The 16089-nt window shown below is 42.1% G+C and overlaps 1 protein-coding gene across 4 annotated transcripts in view; it reads left to right on the top strand.

The window, feature by feature from the left end:
* Positions 1-16089, top strand: part of mbd5 (methyl-CpG binding domain protein 5) — a 433408-nt gene that overhangs the window by 181418 nt on the left and 235901 nt on the right. For all 4 annotated transcript variants that reach the window (XM_072471349.1, XM_072471331.1, XM_072471358.1 and 1 more), the window contains exon 2: positions 10847-11536. In XM_072471349.1, the coding sequence (XP_072327450.1) occupies positions 11427-11536 (110 nt within the window). In that variant the 5' untranslated portion in view covers positions 10847-11426. The remainder of the gene's footprint in view (positions 1-10846; positions 11537-16089) is intronic.

Below are 16089 nucleotides of genomic sequence, written 5' to 3'. Positions count from 1 at the left end.
ATAACCCGGGTGGGAGGGGTCTTTGATTTATGCTGCCCACTTTCCCAAGCTAGCAGGAGGTGTCGGCAGAGTCAATGGATGGGAGGCGGGTTCGTGTGATGGACTGGGCTGTGTTCACAACTCTCTGAAGTTTCATACGGTGAAGTATTGCGCTGGTCAAGGAGACACAGCCTGAGTGAGTGAGACACAGACAGAGTGAGAATTTGGTAATTTGGTGCAGTGAGGTAACCAGGAAAGGTAAGTGGTTAATCTAATTGGGCTGTTTTTCAGTTAAAAGTGCAATGTAGATTAGTGTCTGATTGGCTGAAGCTGCCCCCACCCTAATTGCTGAGAGGCAGTTATCTGGCAGTCACCTGAGGCCTGTTAAGGGGCACAAAGGTACACATTGTATTCTTCTCTTTGAAGTTTTAGTGGGAGTCATCCTAAAGTCTGTATAAAAGACAGACAGAAAGCGGACGTAGTAAGCCTTGCGCTGGTCAAGGAGACACAGCCTGAGTGAGTGAGACACAGACGGAGTGAGAATTTGGTAATTTGGTGCAGTGAGGTAATTTGGTGAAGAGTGGGAGAAGGTGCTTTTCCCCCCGACTGTTTTGTTCTCTTTCTTCGGACCTAATTTTGGGAGCCTTTCGGAGGAGGAGGAGCAGTCTCTGTGAGTATAAAAGCCTAACGGTAACTTCCTGTTTTCCAGGGTTTTTTTTCCAAACGTGACGTCCGAGGGAAGCTGTGATTTGATTGGTTGATAGCAAATCTGCCCCAAATTTTTTTTAAAAACACAGCTAAACTCGTAAACTTAAATTAAACTAATTAATTAATTAGTGATGGCTGGTCAGGTGATGTGCTTGAGCTGCTTGATGTGGGTGCTGGCAGATCCCATTGTGAGCTGCAGCGACCACATCTGCAGTAAGTGTTGGCTGCTCGAAGAGCTCCGGCTCAGAGTTGATGAGCTGGAGTCTGAGCTTCAAACACTGAGGCACATCCGGGAGGGGGAGACTTACCTGGACACTGTGTTTCAGGAGGCAGTCACACCTGTCAGAGTAAGTAGTTTAAATCCTGCCAGTGGCCAGGGACAGCAGGGTGTGACTGCAAGTCAGGCAGGTAAAGGGAACCAGCAGTCAGGAACTCAGGAGCCTCAGCCCTTGACCCTGTCCAACAGGTATGAGGCACTTGCTCCCTGTGTGGATGGCGAACTGGGCTGCAGGAAGGATGAGTCAGCTGACCAAGGACTCATGGTTCAGCAGGCCATTCAAGGGGAGGGAGTAAATAGGCAAGTTGTAGTTGTAGGGGATTCTATTATCGGGGGATAGATAGTATCCTTTGTGAGCAGGATAAAGAGTCCCGCATGGTATGTTGCCTGCCCGGTGCTAGGGTGTGGGCCATCTCAGACCGGCTTGAAAGGATACTGGAGAGGGAGGGGGAGGATCCAGTTGTTGTGGTCCATGTCGGTACCAACAACATAGGCAAGTCTAGGAAAGAGGACCTGTTTAGAGATTATAAAGAGCTAGGATTCAAATTTAAAAAACAGGTCCTCCAGGGTCATAATCTCCGGATTACTGCCCGAGCCACGTGCAAATTGGCACAGGGAGGCAAGAATAAGGGAAGTTAACACGTGGCTGAAAGAGTGGTGTGGGAAAGAGGGGTTCCTTTTCATGGGACACTGGCATCAGTTTTGGGACAGGGGGGACCTATACCGTTGGGATCGTCTCCACCTGAACCGAGCTGGGACCAGTGTTCTGGCGAAAAGAGTAAATAGGGTGGTCAATAGGATTTTAAACTAGAAATTGGGGGGGGAAGGGAAAGTCAGGGAACCAAGAGGTGAAGTAATCAGTGGGAAGCGTAGCTGCTTAGGAATACAAAAAAGCACGAAAAGACAAAACTCAGGAGAGCTTACGATAGTCCCCATCCCACAAAATATGACAGTGTATGGAAAGGCTCAGTAAACCAAGGTCCACCACACTAAGAAAACAAAAACGGACGGTCAATCGAGAATTAAAGGTGCTATATTTAAATGCGCGCAGTGTACGGAACAAGGTAGATGAGCTTGTGGCCCAGATTGTGACTGGCAGGTATGATGTGGTAGGCATCACAGAGACATGGTTGCAGGGGGTTCATGACTGGCATTTAAACATCCAGGGATTCACAACCTATCGAAAAGACAGAGAGGTGGGCAGAGGGGGCGGGGTTGCCTTGTTAATTAGGAATGAAATTAAATCAATAGCACTGAACGACATAGGGTCAGATGATGTGGCGTCTGTGTGGGTAGAGTTGAGGAACCACAAAGGCAAAAAAACCATAATGGGAGTTATGTACAGGCCTCCTAACAGTGGTCAGGACCAGGGGCACAAAATGCACCACGAAATAGAAAGTGTATGTCAGAAAGGCAAGGTCACAGTGATCATGGGAGACTTCAATATGCAGGTGGACTGGGTAAATAATGCTGCCAGTGGACCCAAGGAAAGGGAATTCATTGAATGTTTGCAGGAGGGCTTTTTGGAACAGCTTGTGATGGAGCCCACGAGGCAACAGGCCATTCTGGACTGAGTGTTATGTAATGAGCCAGACTTGATTAAAGATCTTAACGTAAGGGAACACTTAGGAGGCAGTGATCATAATATGGTAGAATTCAATCTCCAATTTGAAAGAAAGAAGGTAGAATCAGATGTCAAGGTGTTACAGTTAAATAAAGATAACTACAGGGGCATGAGGGAGGAACTGACGAAAATCGACTGGGAGCAGAGCCTAGTGAGAAAGACAGTAGAACAGCAATGGCAGGAGTTTCTGGTAGTAATTGAGGACACAGTACAGAGGTTCATCCCAAAGAAAAGAAAGGTTATCAGAGGGGGGATTAGGGAGCCATGGCTGACAAAGGAAGTTAGGGAATGCATCAAAGCAAAAGAGAAAGCCTATAATGTGGCAAAGAGTAGTGGGAAGTCAGAAGATTGGGAAGGCTACAAAAACAAACAGAGGATAACAAAGAGAGAAATAAGGAAAGGGAGGATCAATTATGAAGGTAGGCTAGCCAGTAACATTAGGAATAATAGTAAAAGTTTCTTTAAATACATTAAAAACAAACGGGAGACAAAAGTAGACACTGGGCCGCTCCAAAATGACGCTGGTAATCTAGTGATGGGAGACGAGGAAATAGCTGAGGAACTAGATAAGTACTTTGCGTCAGTCTTCACAGTACAAGACATGAGTAATATCCCAACAATTCAGGAGAGTCAGGGGGCAGAGTTGAATATGGTAGCCATCACAAAGGAGACAGTGCTAGAGAAACTAAGAGGTCTAAAAATTGATAAATCTCCAGGACCAGATGGGCTGCATCCTAGAGTTCTAAAGGAGATAGCTGAAGAAATAGTGGAGGCGTTAGTTATGATCTTTCAAAAGTCACTGGAGTCAGGGAAAGTCCCAGAGGATTGGAAAATCGCTGTTGTAACCCCCCTGTTCAAGAAGGGAACAAGAATGTTCTAGAATCCATCGTTAAGGATGAGGTTTCTAAATTCTTGGAAGTGCAGGGTCGGGATTAGGACAAGTCAGCATGGATTTAGTAAGGGGATAAGGGGAGGTCGTGCCTGACAAATCTGTTCGAGTTCTTTGAAGAGATAACAAATAGGTTAGACCAAGGAGAGCCAATGGATGTTATCTATCTTGACTTCCAAAAGGCCTTTGATACGGTGCCTCATGGGAGACTGCTGAGTAAAATAAGGGCCCATGGAATTCGAGGCAAGGTACTAACATGGATTGACGATTGGCTGTCAGGCAGAAGGCAGAGAGTTGGGATAAAAGGTTCTTTTTCCGAATGGCAACCGGTGACGAGTGGTGTCCCGCAGGGTTCAGTGTTGGGGCCACAGCTGTTCTCTTTATATATTAACGATCTAGATGACGGGACTGGGGGCATTCTGGCTAAGTTTGCCGATGATACAAAGATAGGTGGAGGGGCAGGTAGTATGGAGGAGGTGGGGAGGCTGCAGAAAGATTTAGACAGTTTAGGAGAGTGGTCCAAGAAATGGCTGATGAAATTCAACGTGGGCAAGTGCAAGGTCTTGCACTTTGGAAAAAAGAATAGAGGCATGGACTATTTTCTAAACGGTGACAAAATTCATAATGCTGAAGTGCAAAGGGACTTGGGAGTCCTAGTCCAGGATTCTCTAAAGGTAAACTTGCAGGTTGAGTCCGTAATTAAGGAAGCAAATCCAATGTTGTCATTTATCTCAAGAGGCTTGGAATATAAAAGCAGGGATGTACTTCTGAAGCTTTATAAAGCATTAGTTAGGCCCCATTTAGAATACTGTGCGCCATTTTGGGCCCCACACCTCAGGAAGGACATACTGGCACTGGAGCGGGTCCAGCGGAGATTCACACGGATGATCCCAGGAATGGTACGCCTAACATACGATGAACGTCTGATGATCCTGGGATTATATTCATTGGAGTTTAGGAGGTTGAGGGGAGATCTAATAGAAACTTACAAGATAATGAATGGCTTAGATAGGGTGGATGTAGGGAAGTTGTTTCCATTAACAGGGGAGACTAGGACCCGGGGGCACAGCCTTAGAATAAAAGGGAGTCACTTTAGAACAGAGATGAGGAGAAATTTCTTCAGCCAGAGAGTGGTGGGTCTGTGGAATTCATTGCCACAGAGGGCGGTGGAGGCCGGGACGTTGAGTGTCTTTAAGACAGAAGTTGATAAATTCTTGATTTCTCGAGGAATTAAGGGCGATGGAGAGAGAGCGGGTAAATGGAGTTGAAATCAGCCATGATTGAATGGTGGAGTGGACTCGATGGGCCGAATGGCCTTACCTCCGCTCCTATATCTTATGGTCTTAGGCCGAGCGGTTGCCGTACGAGGCTGAGATGCAGCCAGATAGGATGCTTTCTGTGGTGCATCTGTAAAAAAAATATTGCTTTCCTTGTGCAGGTCTGTCACCTTTTTCTGCGTTTTCTTAGTGCTGTTATAACTGAGATTTATTTTTACTTTTATTCCTTACTCTGATTCTTAATTTGAATCTGACTTCAAACCCTCTGTAACCTCAAAGTAAATATTAGAATATGGTGATTTCACATCCTTAAGGGCACAAAGGCTCTGATTAGAAATTGAATAGTTCATCGATTAGCTTGTTTTTGCAGGGACTAAATTAAATATTTTTTTTGTTCGGGATGTAGCTTGGTGTTGGATATGCATGTGCCTATTTTATTATCTTAAGCCAAAGTACATCATATTGGGCAGCACGGTAGCACAAGTGGCTAGTTCACAGTGCAGGGTCCCAGGTTCCATTCCCCACTGAGACGCTGTCTGTGTAGAGTCTGCACGTTCTCCCCGTATCTGCGTGGGTTTCCTCCGGGTGCTCCGGTTTCCTCCCATAGTCCAAAGACGTGCAAGTTAGGTGGATTGGCCATGCTGAATTGCCCTTAGTGTCTAAAAAAAAAAAGGGGGTTATTGGGTTCCGGGGATAGGGTGGAAGTGAGGGCTTAAGTGGGTCGGTGCAGATCCGATGGGCCTAATGGCCTCCTTCCGCACTGTATGTTCTATGTTAATATTATTCTCCTACTTTGTGAAATGCACAGCCGAGATCTCCCTGACATTCCTAGCTCCTTTCCTGCAATTGCAGACATAACTCCGAACTCTTCTCGCTTGAATATGCCTTTGACCTTTCTTCCAACCCCTTTACCCAACTCTACTAATTTTCATTTTTGCTTAACAACCACCGTTTTGTCCTCTTTTTTTTTAAAGTATTTTCTTGCTGCAGTGAAGAGCACAACAGCAAGGCAATGTATTAGTTTTCTATAACATCTGTAAAACCTCCCCTATATTTACAGAAATCTAACAAGTGAAGCATAGTATTGGTATATCGTACAATTTATGTTCATGTAACTTAATACTTTTATGTTTTAAAAAAAGTACTTCCATACTGTCAAAGTGGAAAAGCATAGTCTGTTCTTCAGATCAAAAGAAATTTTATATTCTTGAGAATGAAATAACGATAAACAAACCAATGGGGACAAGAGAATAGCTCACAGGATCCGCAAGTTGAATCTCACGACTGAATAAGCTGAGTTAATTTGTTTTGTCTTCTTTCTATCACCTTCTCAAAAATTCTAACCTTTGCCAGAAATAACAAAAAGAAACCTGTGATTGTATATGTTTATTTTATCAAATTGAAGCAGTGATTTGGACCTGTATTGTTTTAAGTTAGTAGCTGCTATTAAGCTTGGCCATCTTTTTGGCATTTGATGTTATGAGGATTGAGAACAATACATGCGGAAAGATATGTTCTTAAATTGAATATTTGCGTTTGAGCACACCTAACAAAATCAAACGGAGTCTTCCCACTAGAGATACTCTTGTCTTAAAAATAATTTTAACATAAATGTGCACTGCTTTCTGTTGATTTTTGTTTTGCAAACTAGTGCCAGTGACATCACTGAGGACTCTTGCTCAGAAAATGTAAGTGAACTAAATTTGGGAATAGTGAATGTGGTAACTACTTGGTTAACAACCAGATCTGGTAATGTTCATCCACCATATTGGGCTGGTTTAGCTCAGTGGGCTAGACAGCTGGTTTCTGATGCAGAACAAGGCCAGCAGCACGGGTTCAATTCCCGTACTAGCTTACCCGAACAGACACCTAGGGGCTTTTCACAGTAGCTTCATACTTATGACAATAAAAGATCATTATTATTATTGTTATATAAAACCAGATGAAAACTTCAGCAAGGCACCAGGGAAAATACCATTAACTAGTTTGCAAAATAATTTAAAAATCGCAAAATAAAAGTGAGATGTCTGCATGATAAAATGTTTATATATTAGACAGAGATGCAGCATGTATGTTTAAAGTTTCAATAAAGACAGAAAATCAATTTTCGAACTCGGGTTTGCATCTTTACCCCCATCTATCAGATGTTGTAAAATCAGTGATCAACAATTGCACCATGGACTGCAGCAGTTCAAGAGGCCAGCTCATCACCTCCTCGAGCAATTAGGGATGGGCAATGAATGCTATCCTAGCCAACAAAGCCCACATCCGTTGAATGAATGAAAGAAAATCACATTTGTAGCCACATGTTTTTTTGTATGGTCATGGAATGTGTATGTCACTGGCTGGGCCAGCACTGATTGCCCATATTGAGGGCAATTTTTAAAAATAAATTTAGAGTACTCAATTCATTTTTTCTAATTAAGGGACAATTTAGCGTGGCCAATCCACCTACCCTGCACATCTTCGGGTTGTGGAGGCGGAATTCAAGCAAACACTGGGAGAATGTGCAAACTCCACACGGACAGTGACCCAGAGCCGGGATCGAACCTGTGACTTTGGCGCTGTGAGGCAGCAGTGCTAACCAATGTGCCACTGTGCTGCCCTCATATTGAGGGCAATGAAGAGTCAATCACATTGCTGTGGATCTGGAGTCACATGCAGGCCACACCAGGTAAAGATGGCAGATTTCCTTTCCCTAAAGGATATTAGTGAACCAGATGGGTTTTTATGCCAATCAACAATGGTTTCATGCTCATCATTAGAATTTTAATTCCAGATTTTTTAAAATTGAATTCAAATTTCACCACCTGCCATGGTGGGATTTGAACCCGGGCCCCCATAGCATTACCCTAGGTCTCTGGATTTCTAGTCCAGTGACAATACCAAAACGCCACTACCTCCCCAGCTTATCCCCCTTTTTGTACCATTATCATCAATCCAAGAGATCAATTCTAGTTCAGAGGAGAAGAGGAGAGCACGCCAACAGCAGCACCAGCCATACGTTAAAAACAAGCTTGCAATATGGTGAAGTTACAGCACAGACCAAATGCCATGCCATCGCACAACCAACGGATCAGATTAAAACTCTGCAGTTTTGCTAAATCCAGCCATGAATGGCGGTGGTTACTTAAACAACTAACTGGAAGAGGCTCCTCCACAAAGATCTCCACCCTCAATGATGGGATAAGCCAGCAAAAGACAAAGCTGAAGCAATTGAAACCAGTTTCAGCTAGTGGTGCGAATGGACGATCCATCTCAGCCTCCTGCTAAGGTCCTAGGCACCACAGACAGCAGTCTTCAGCCAATTCAAATGACATCAAGAAATGACTGAAGGATACAGCTCAGGCTGTGAGCCCTAACAACATCCTGGCCGTAACACTTATGCCACTAGCCAAATTGATCCAGTCAAGCTAGAATACTGGCATTTACTGATCAATGTGGAAAATTGCCCAGGAATGTTGTATCCACAAAAAGCAAGACAATCCAATCCAGCCAATTACCACCTCAGCAGTATACTCGATCGTCAGCAAAGTGATGGAAGGTGTTGTCAACAGTGCCACAAAGCCCAGCAATAACCTGTCCACAATGCTCAGTTTGAGTTCCAGCAGGGCTACTCTGTTCCTGACCTTATTACAACCTTGGTCCAAACAGGGAAAAAAGAGCTGAACTCATGAGGTGAGAATGAATGCTCTTGACACCAAGGCAGTATTTGGCACAGTCCTAGCAAAAATTGAAGTTGATGGGAATTGAGGGAAAACTATCCTCTTGTTGGGATTACTCCCAGCACATAGGAAGATGGTTGTTTGGAGGATAACCATCTCCGCCTCAGACCGTTGGTGCAGGAGTTTCTCAAGGTCCTCGGCCAAACCATCTTCAGCTCTTTCATCAATGACTACCCCTTATCCAAAACTATCCAAAATTGGCGTCCCATCTATCATCTTCAACGTTCGCTCCCTTCACCACCAATGCACAGTACAGCAGTGAATACCATCCACAAGATGCATTGCAGCAATTCGCTCCTTCGACAGCACCTTCAAACGCCATGACCTCTACCAACTAGAAGGACCAGGGCAGCAGATGCATAGGAACACCACCACCTGCAAATTCCTTTCCAGACCTCTCACCATCCTATCTTGGAACTATAATGTCGTTCCTCCACTGTTCCGGGGTCAAAATCCTGGAACACAAACTAACAGCACTGTGAGTATGTCTACATCAGATGGGCTGCAGTGGCTAAAAAAGAAGGCTCCCCACCACCTTCTCTCGGGCCGTTGAGGCTGGGCAACATGTTGGGCTTGGTAGCTGGTCTCTTACATCCCACAAAAGAATGAAAAAAAGGAGAGACAATGACATTTTCAGCACATTTTTGAAGTAATTTGTTTTGCAAAATATTTAGATTCCAAATAGTAGTATTGAGCTCAAATACTATTTTAGAAGAAACGTGTCCTGCCGCTTCATATTTATTGTGGCGTATCACAAGTAAAATATTTATTTTCGAATTGCAGGACTTTGCAGTTGACATCTTTTGGTATGCTATCCGAAATAAATTTCGTTGGAAGAAATGTTTGATGGAACTTATTTCTTTTAATTTTTTTTTTGTTTGCTTTGCTTTTATCTGTATTAATTAAGCCAAACTTTGCGAAAGGTCCTTTTCTCTCTCTTGGGATGTCAGTGATAAAGGGATGCACATTTAGTGGTCCTAATTTTAAAACCTAACTGACAGGTGTGCCTTGTCAACATGGCTTCTTTCTAATTATTCATTGACAATCTATTACTCCTTTTTTTTATAAATTTAGAGTACCCAATTATTTTGATTTCCAATTAAGGGGCAATCCACCTAACCTACACATTTATGGGTTGTGGGGGTGAAACCCACACAGACACTGGGAGAATGTGCAAACTCCACACGGACAGTGACCCATGGCCGGGTTTCGAATCCGAGTCCTCGGCGCCGTAGGCAGCAGTGCTAACCACTGTGCCGCGTGCAGCCCACAAATCTGTATTATTTCTTAGCATGCAAATTCTCTGTCTCACCTGTGTTTGTCTTTGCTTTCTTTCTTACGTAAATGTTTCCTTTGATGTGCAGTCTTCTGTTATTTATGGAAGCCAACATGGCAGTCAGTGTGTGCTCAACAACAACTCAGTCATTTTGGTTGAGGGAGGAGAGTTGGTCAATAAATATCATATGAACAGTGCGAAGCAGCTGTTTGTATCTGCCTGAATGGGTAAACATGAGATTTAACATTTCTAAAAGACCGCATCTCTAACATTGCGACATATCTCTCTGCCTTACATTTAAGTATCAACCTCGTGCCCAGGACGAGAGTTGGAACCCAGAACTTTCTGTGTTACCACTGCATTTGAAGGCGAAGGCCCTTAATATGCTGTGGGGGTTTTTATTTTGGTTAATTAGCTGAATAAGTATGTAATTTCACAACTACAACTATTTACATTTAGTTTTTTTAAACTGAATTGCCTTAAAATAATTCTATGTCAGTCTTAACCTGTAGATCTTTGAAGATATTGTGAGGTTTGCATTTATTGTATAGCATTGAAAGAGTGTTTTGATCCATCAGTGAAATCAGCTGAATGAATAAAGCATTATAGGAATATTAACATGATTGAATCCCAAACAAAACTCAAGTGAGAATGAAGAACTTTTTCAAAAAGAAGAATCAGAGCACTTAATGCCGTGCAGTTTCTGAGCTAGCTTCTGATACTGTTTTATATGGAATAATGGGGCTTAGAGTATAAAAATGGAGAAATTTAAATACTGATTTAAGTTAGTTATTGTTGACACCAGTATATTTTTTTAATGAAAATATCTCCCTCCTTTTGAAGTTTATTGAAAGCAAGAAGAAAAGCTAGTTTTCATTGTAATTCAAATGTTTTCTAAACGGTTAAAGTTGGTGTCTTAAATAATGCATTGGGTCGACGCAATGCTTCATTTGAATTCATGGCTTGATATCAGTTTATAATACAGTAAATGCAAGTATCTTATAGTACATCTCTATTGCCATTTTCTTGATAAGCTCATTGTTAATTTTTCATGGAGTATTAATATGAACTAAACTCTTGTATATTTACAGAATTTTTTACGAAGGCTGAATCATTCAAAACTATGGAAGTGGTGAGAAGCAAAATCAAGAGGCTGTTTTGTTGAGCGTGAGACCATCTGTATTTTGGACGTGCCTGGAAAATATACGTCCACGGATGTGGTCTGCTATGGGTTCAATTATGGGAAGATTGCCCTGACCTGAAAAGTGAAAACTAGTCTGCAGGAATCAGTAAGGCTGAAAAAACTGCTGTATGTCAAAACATACATTATCCTGCTTAAAACCTAGAACTGAATAAAGGTTTTTGTGAATCATGTGCATCCTGATTAGAAGGCAGCTGGTTCTCTCCATGTAGCACTACTCTCCAGCTCCAAACACTCTGAGTCATCCCACAACACTAAATGAATGTGGCTTATTATGAGGCAGTGACTTTGTATAAAATGGTAGCTTTTGAAGAGATGATTCCTCATTGAGCTGGAACTCTGCCTGAATACTTTGTACAGTGGACAAGCACTGTACCATCTGGTCACGTTTCAGAGGCCATGATGACATGAAATCCGAAGATATCATCTGACTTCTGATATCTTTGAGTGTCACAAGCAGAAACGTAAAAATGAATGGAGGAAGTGAGAATGATGGTGAAAAAGATGGCGGGGGACCAGCAATCCAAGTTCCTATAGGATGGCAGCGGCAAGTTGACCAGAATGGAGTACTGTATATGAGGTATGTGTTCTGTATTTTTCTTTTAAATGGTCAACTTGGAAAATGGAGCGAGGGATTCATGCAGGGAGATGGAGCGAGGGATCCATGCAGGGAGATAGAGTCAAGTATAGTGGTGATGGTACATTTAAACTGTGATCAAATAACTATAGAATATTGTCATGTAAACAATGTTCTTGCTCGTGATTTTGTTTTCAGTACCTTGCTCAGTTGGAACTCTACCCCAACTCTGTTATGTTATTATTTGCCTTGCTGCTTTTTACTTGGTCTTTGTGATCTGTCTGCTCAGTCCAGTTAGGGGTAAAACAGTTTGTTCCGTTTGAGTAGGACTGGCTTTTTCGAGTGGTCAACCTTTTCAAAAATATATCTGCCATTTTTTTTCTCAAAAGCATTTTTGAAAGCTTGGTGGTAAGTGAATCATGGGATTTAATAGTTACACAATTCTGGAAAATACAGGTTTAATATGTTATTTATACGTATCCAGTCTTAGCGAGGGAGTACTGGGATGATGTCGAACACAGTGGGCTTCTTCTTGAATAGGAAGGAGAAAAAGTGAACAGCGTGTGTCCTCCTGGTTGCTCTTAACTACTCTTTTAGAATTGTGCATGTGGGTGCCAGTTGATATTTGGATTGGGATTTGCTATGATTTTACGTTATAACGTACCCAAGGTCAGGTACAGATTCTTATGAAGGGTAGATTGTAGCTGATGTACATGAATGTGTGCTGCTTCCGGAAACTGTGCTCCAGCACTTGCATAGAGAATATTTCAAAAGAGGAATATGTGAAGAAGCAAGGGTAAGTAAATTTCTGTGTTTTGTTGAATATTTAACTAACAACTCTACGTGATGTGTGTAATTTTCAAAGATTACTTAAGAATGGTATCTAAAGACACCTCTGCGTCACTCAGGTAGTAGCCAGGAACCTTTGAGGACTGCTCTCTGATTTTTACTGCTCCTGTAAACATACAGTTCCTATTTTAATTTGAAAGAAAGTAATCTTTTAAAAAAAATTTAGAGTGCCCAATTCATTTTGTCCAATTAAGGGGCAATTTAGCATTACCAATCCACCTGCATAAACATCTGCATGATAATCCTGCCACCTGTTTAAACTCAACCCTGCTATCTTCAAGGCTGAGATTTTTAACCAGTAAGGGAATCAAGGGTTATGAGGATAAGGCAGGAAAGTGAAGTTGAGGATTATATCAGATCAGTCATGATCTCATTGACTAGTGGTGCAGACTTGGTGGGTCAAATGGCCTACTTCTGCTCCTATGCCTTATAGTTCCCCATCCTTTCTAAATTACTGTGGTGGTAGGATGGGACTTATTATAGATTTTAACAAACTTTCACATGACTGAGGGCAACTGATTGCAAGCACTGAGTTCTCCCAATTCAATAAAATGTTATACTATAATAGGAAGTCTGATTTATCTAACGTCTTTAGCGTAGAAAATGACCCATGGTGTTTTGCAAGGGCAAGACAGAACATGGAGGAGGGGAGGGAGGGGTCATCGGGTAATCGTGTAAATTGGTTTGAAACTTGAACTTAAAAGTTCTAGGAGAATACAGTGATCCAGAGATAGGCATGCACTATCCCCCAATAACTTTTATTTGCAATAACATTGGCTATAGAAATGAACTCATCAAGCTGATTTTTGAATTTTTGCACTGCATCTGCACTCCGCACACAAGTTAGTGATTTGTTCCCAGTTTCAATAACCCCTTATGTAGGAAAAAACGTACTTGCTGACATCTATCCTAGTTCTTACAAGCTTATGTACCTGATCACTTTTGCTCCCTAACCTAGCTTGTTTAAATAGTCTTTCTACATAGACACAGTGTAGTCACTTCATCATTTTAAACGTTTAGCAGTGATCTTAAACGTTTAACAGTGATCTTTCTGAGGGCAGGTCTTGTGCTACTTTCTCCATACCTCGCGGTTTAGCGCTTTCCATTTCAGTTGTTCAAAGGAGCCTCCCATTTTCAATTTAAGTTGTTTAACATCATTCTGTTTCCTCCTCATGGTCAACACCCCACTTATCTTCCTCCAAACACCTCCTTTAGCAGGTTCTCATGCCTTAAGATGTGGCCAATCCAACCTTGGTACCTTTTCTTGATGTTCACTAACAATCTTTCCTCCTCCAACATCCTGAGAACTTCTCCATTGTTCTTATTTTCTCTCCAACTGACCCATTCTATGAATCTACAAATTAGGATTAGGCCACTCAACCCGTCAAGCCTACTCCACCATTCAGTACAATGATGGCTGTTCTGATTGTAATCTCAACCCCACATTCCTACCTCCCCCAAACCCTATCAGCCCCCTATTAACCGAGAATCTGTCTTACTCTGCCTTAAAAATATTCAAAGATTCTGCTTCCACTGCCTTTTGAGATGACCCTCTCAGAGAAAACATTTCTCCTCATCTTCGTCTTAAAGGAGCGACCTCTTATTTATTTATTTTAATTTAGAGTACCCAATTCATTTTTTCCAATTAAGGGGCAATTTAGCATGGCCAATCCACCTACCCTGCACATTTTTAGGTTGTGGAGGTGAAACCCATGCAAACACTGGGGAGAATGTGCAAACTCCACATGAACAGTGACCCAGAGCCGGGATCGAACCAGGGACCTTGGTGCAGTGAGGGAGCAGTGCTAACCATTGTGCCACCGTACTGCCTGACCCCTTATTTTTAAACAATGACCCCTAGTTTAGATTCTCTGACAAGAGGAAACATCCTTTCCACATTCATTCTGTCAATAACCCCCCAGGACCTTAAAAGTTTCGATCAAGTCACCCCGTACTCTTGTAAACTCTTGTAGCTGCAAACCTAATATCTCCAACCTTTCCTCATAAGACTCCCAAACCATTCCTGGTATTAGTTTAGTAAACCTTCTCTGAACTGTTTCCTTAAGATGAAGAGACCAACACAGTGAAAAATACTTCAGATGTGGTCTCACCAATGGCTTGTACTACGGAAGCATAATCTCCTTACTTTTGTAATCAATTCCCCTCTCAATAAATTCTATTAGCTTTCCCAATGACATGTCCATTAGGCTAGCCTCTTGTAACTTATGCACTAAGACACCCAGACCCCTCTGCATGTCAGAACTGTGCAACCTCTAACATTTAGATAATGAGCTTTTTTCTTTAACCTGCCAAAATGGACAATTTCACATTTTCCTATATTATACTACTCCATTTGCCAGAGTTTTAAAAGAATTCTCATAACTTGTTATGTCCCTTTGTAAGCCTCCTTGCGTCCTCTTCACAATTTACTGTCCTGGCATACCTTTGTGTGGTCAGCAAATTAGACAACAGTCCCGGTTCAATTCCTGGCTTGGGTCACTGTCTGTGCGGAGTCTGTATGTTCTCCCCATGTCTGCGTGGGTTTCCTCCGTGTGCTACGGTTTCCTCCCACAAGTCCTGAAAGACGTGCATCAGGTAATTTGGACATTCTGAATTCTTGCTCCGTGTACCCGAACAGGTGTTGGAATGTGGCGACTAGGGGCTTTTCACAGTAACTTCATCGCAGTGTTAATGTAAGCCTACTTGTGACAATAAAGATTATTATTATTATTCATCCTTCAGAAGCACATTTCACAATTTTATAGCCTTTTGATGTCCCATTTTCTCACGGTTCAGGTTCCAGCCCCTCATGACATTTTAAGCACTTCAATTAAATCTCCCTTCCACTTGTCAGAATGCAAAGATTTGCACATTCTCCTCATGCCTGCATGTGTCTCACCCCACAACCCAAAGATGTGCAGGTTAGGTGGATTGGTCATGCTAAATTGCCCCATAATTGGAAATCATTTACAAAAAAGGAATTTGAAGCAGTTCACCATCTCCACCTCGGCATCATTGATGCAGACAGGGGTGTGTATGACACTTCGCTTCCTGAAGTCAATGACCAGCTCCTAAGTTTTTGCTGACATTGAGGGAGAGATTGTTGTCATTACACCATGCCACTAAGTTCTCTATCTCCCTCCTGTACTCTGACTCATTGTATGGACTGGTTGTGGCAGTAGGTGAATTGCAGTGGATCAATTCAATCTAGAAGGTTGGAGTTGATGTGTCTCATGACCAACTTCTTGAGGCACTTCATAATAATAGATGTCAGGACCTAATCTAATCTTTGGTGAGGATGCACTTGATTGTGGTATACTTAACGTTAACACAGCTGGGAGCTCTGGGTGAGGAAGAATTTGAGTTGGTAAGAATAGCAAGTGTTAAAATCCAGTTCAGGCCCAGTAACATTTTGATTAAAGTAGATAAAGTTTGAAATCTCCGTTGTTCACTGAGAAGAAAGCCCCAAGATTTTACTGTTTTAAACAAATAAATAAACTTTACAAAGTCAGAAAATTAAACCATCTACAATACCTATCTTCTACTCTAACATTCAGAATTAACATGAAGTAAATATGAATTAATAGGTAAACTATGGTCAAACACACTGCACATTAAATGGCAGATGCGGCCAAGACACTAATTTCTAAGCAACCAACTCAAATGTTAGTGACCCATGATCAACAAATCTTGTTAAAACTTTGTCT

The sequence above is a fragment of the Scyliorhinus torazame genome, chromosome 2 (assembly GCF_047496885.1).
Source record: "Scyliorhinus torazame isolate Kashiwa2021f chromosome 2, sScyTor2.1, whole genome shotgun sequence".
Classification (NCBI taxonomy): Eukaryota; Metazoa; Chordata; class Chondrichthyes; order Carcharhiniformes; family Scyliorhinidae; genus Scyliorhinus; species Scyliorhinus torazame.
The sequence above is the reverse complement of the archived record's forward strand: the minus strand, read 5'-3'. Positions and strand labels throughout refer to the sequence as shown.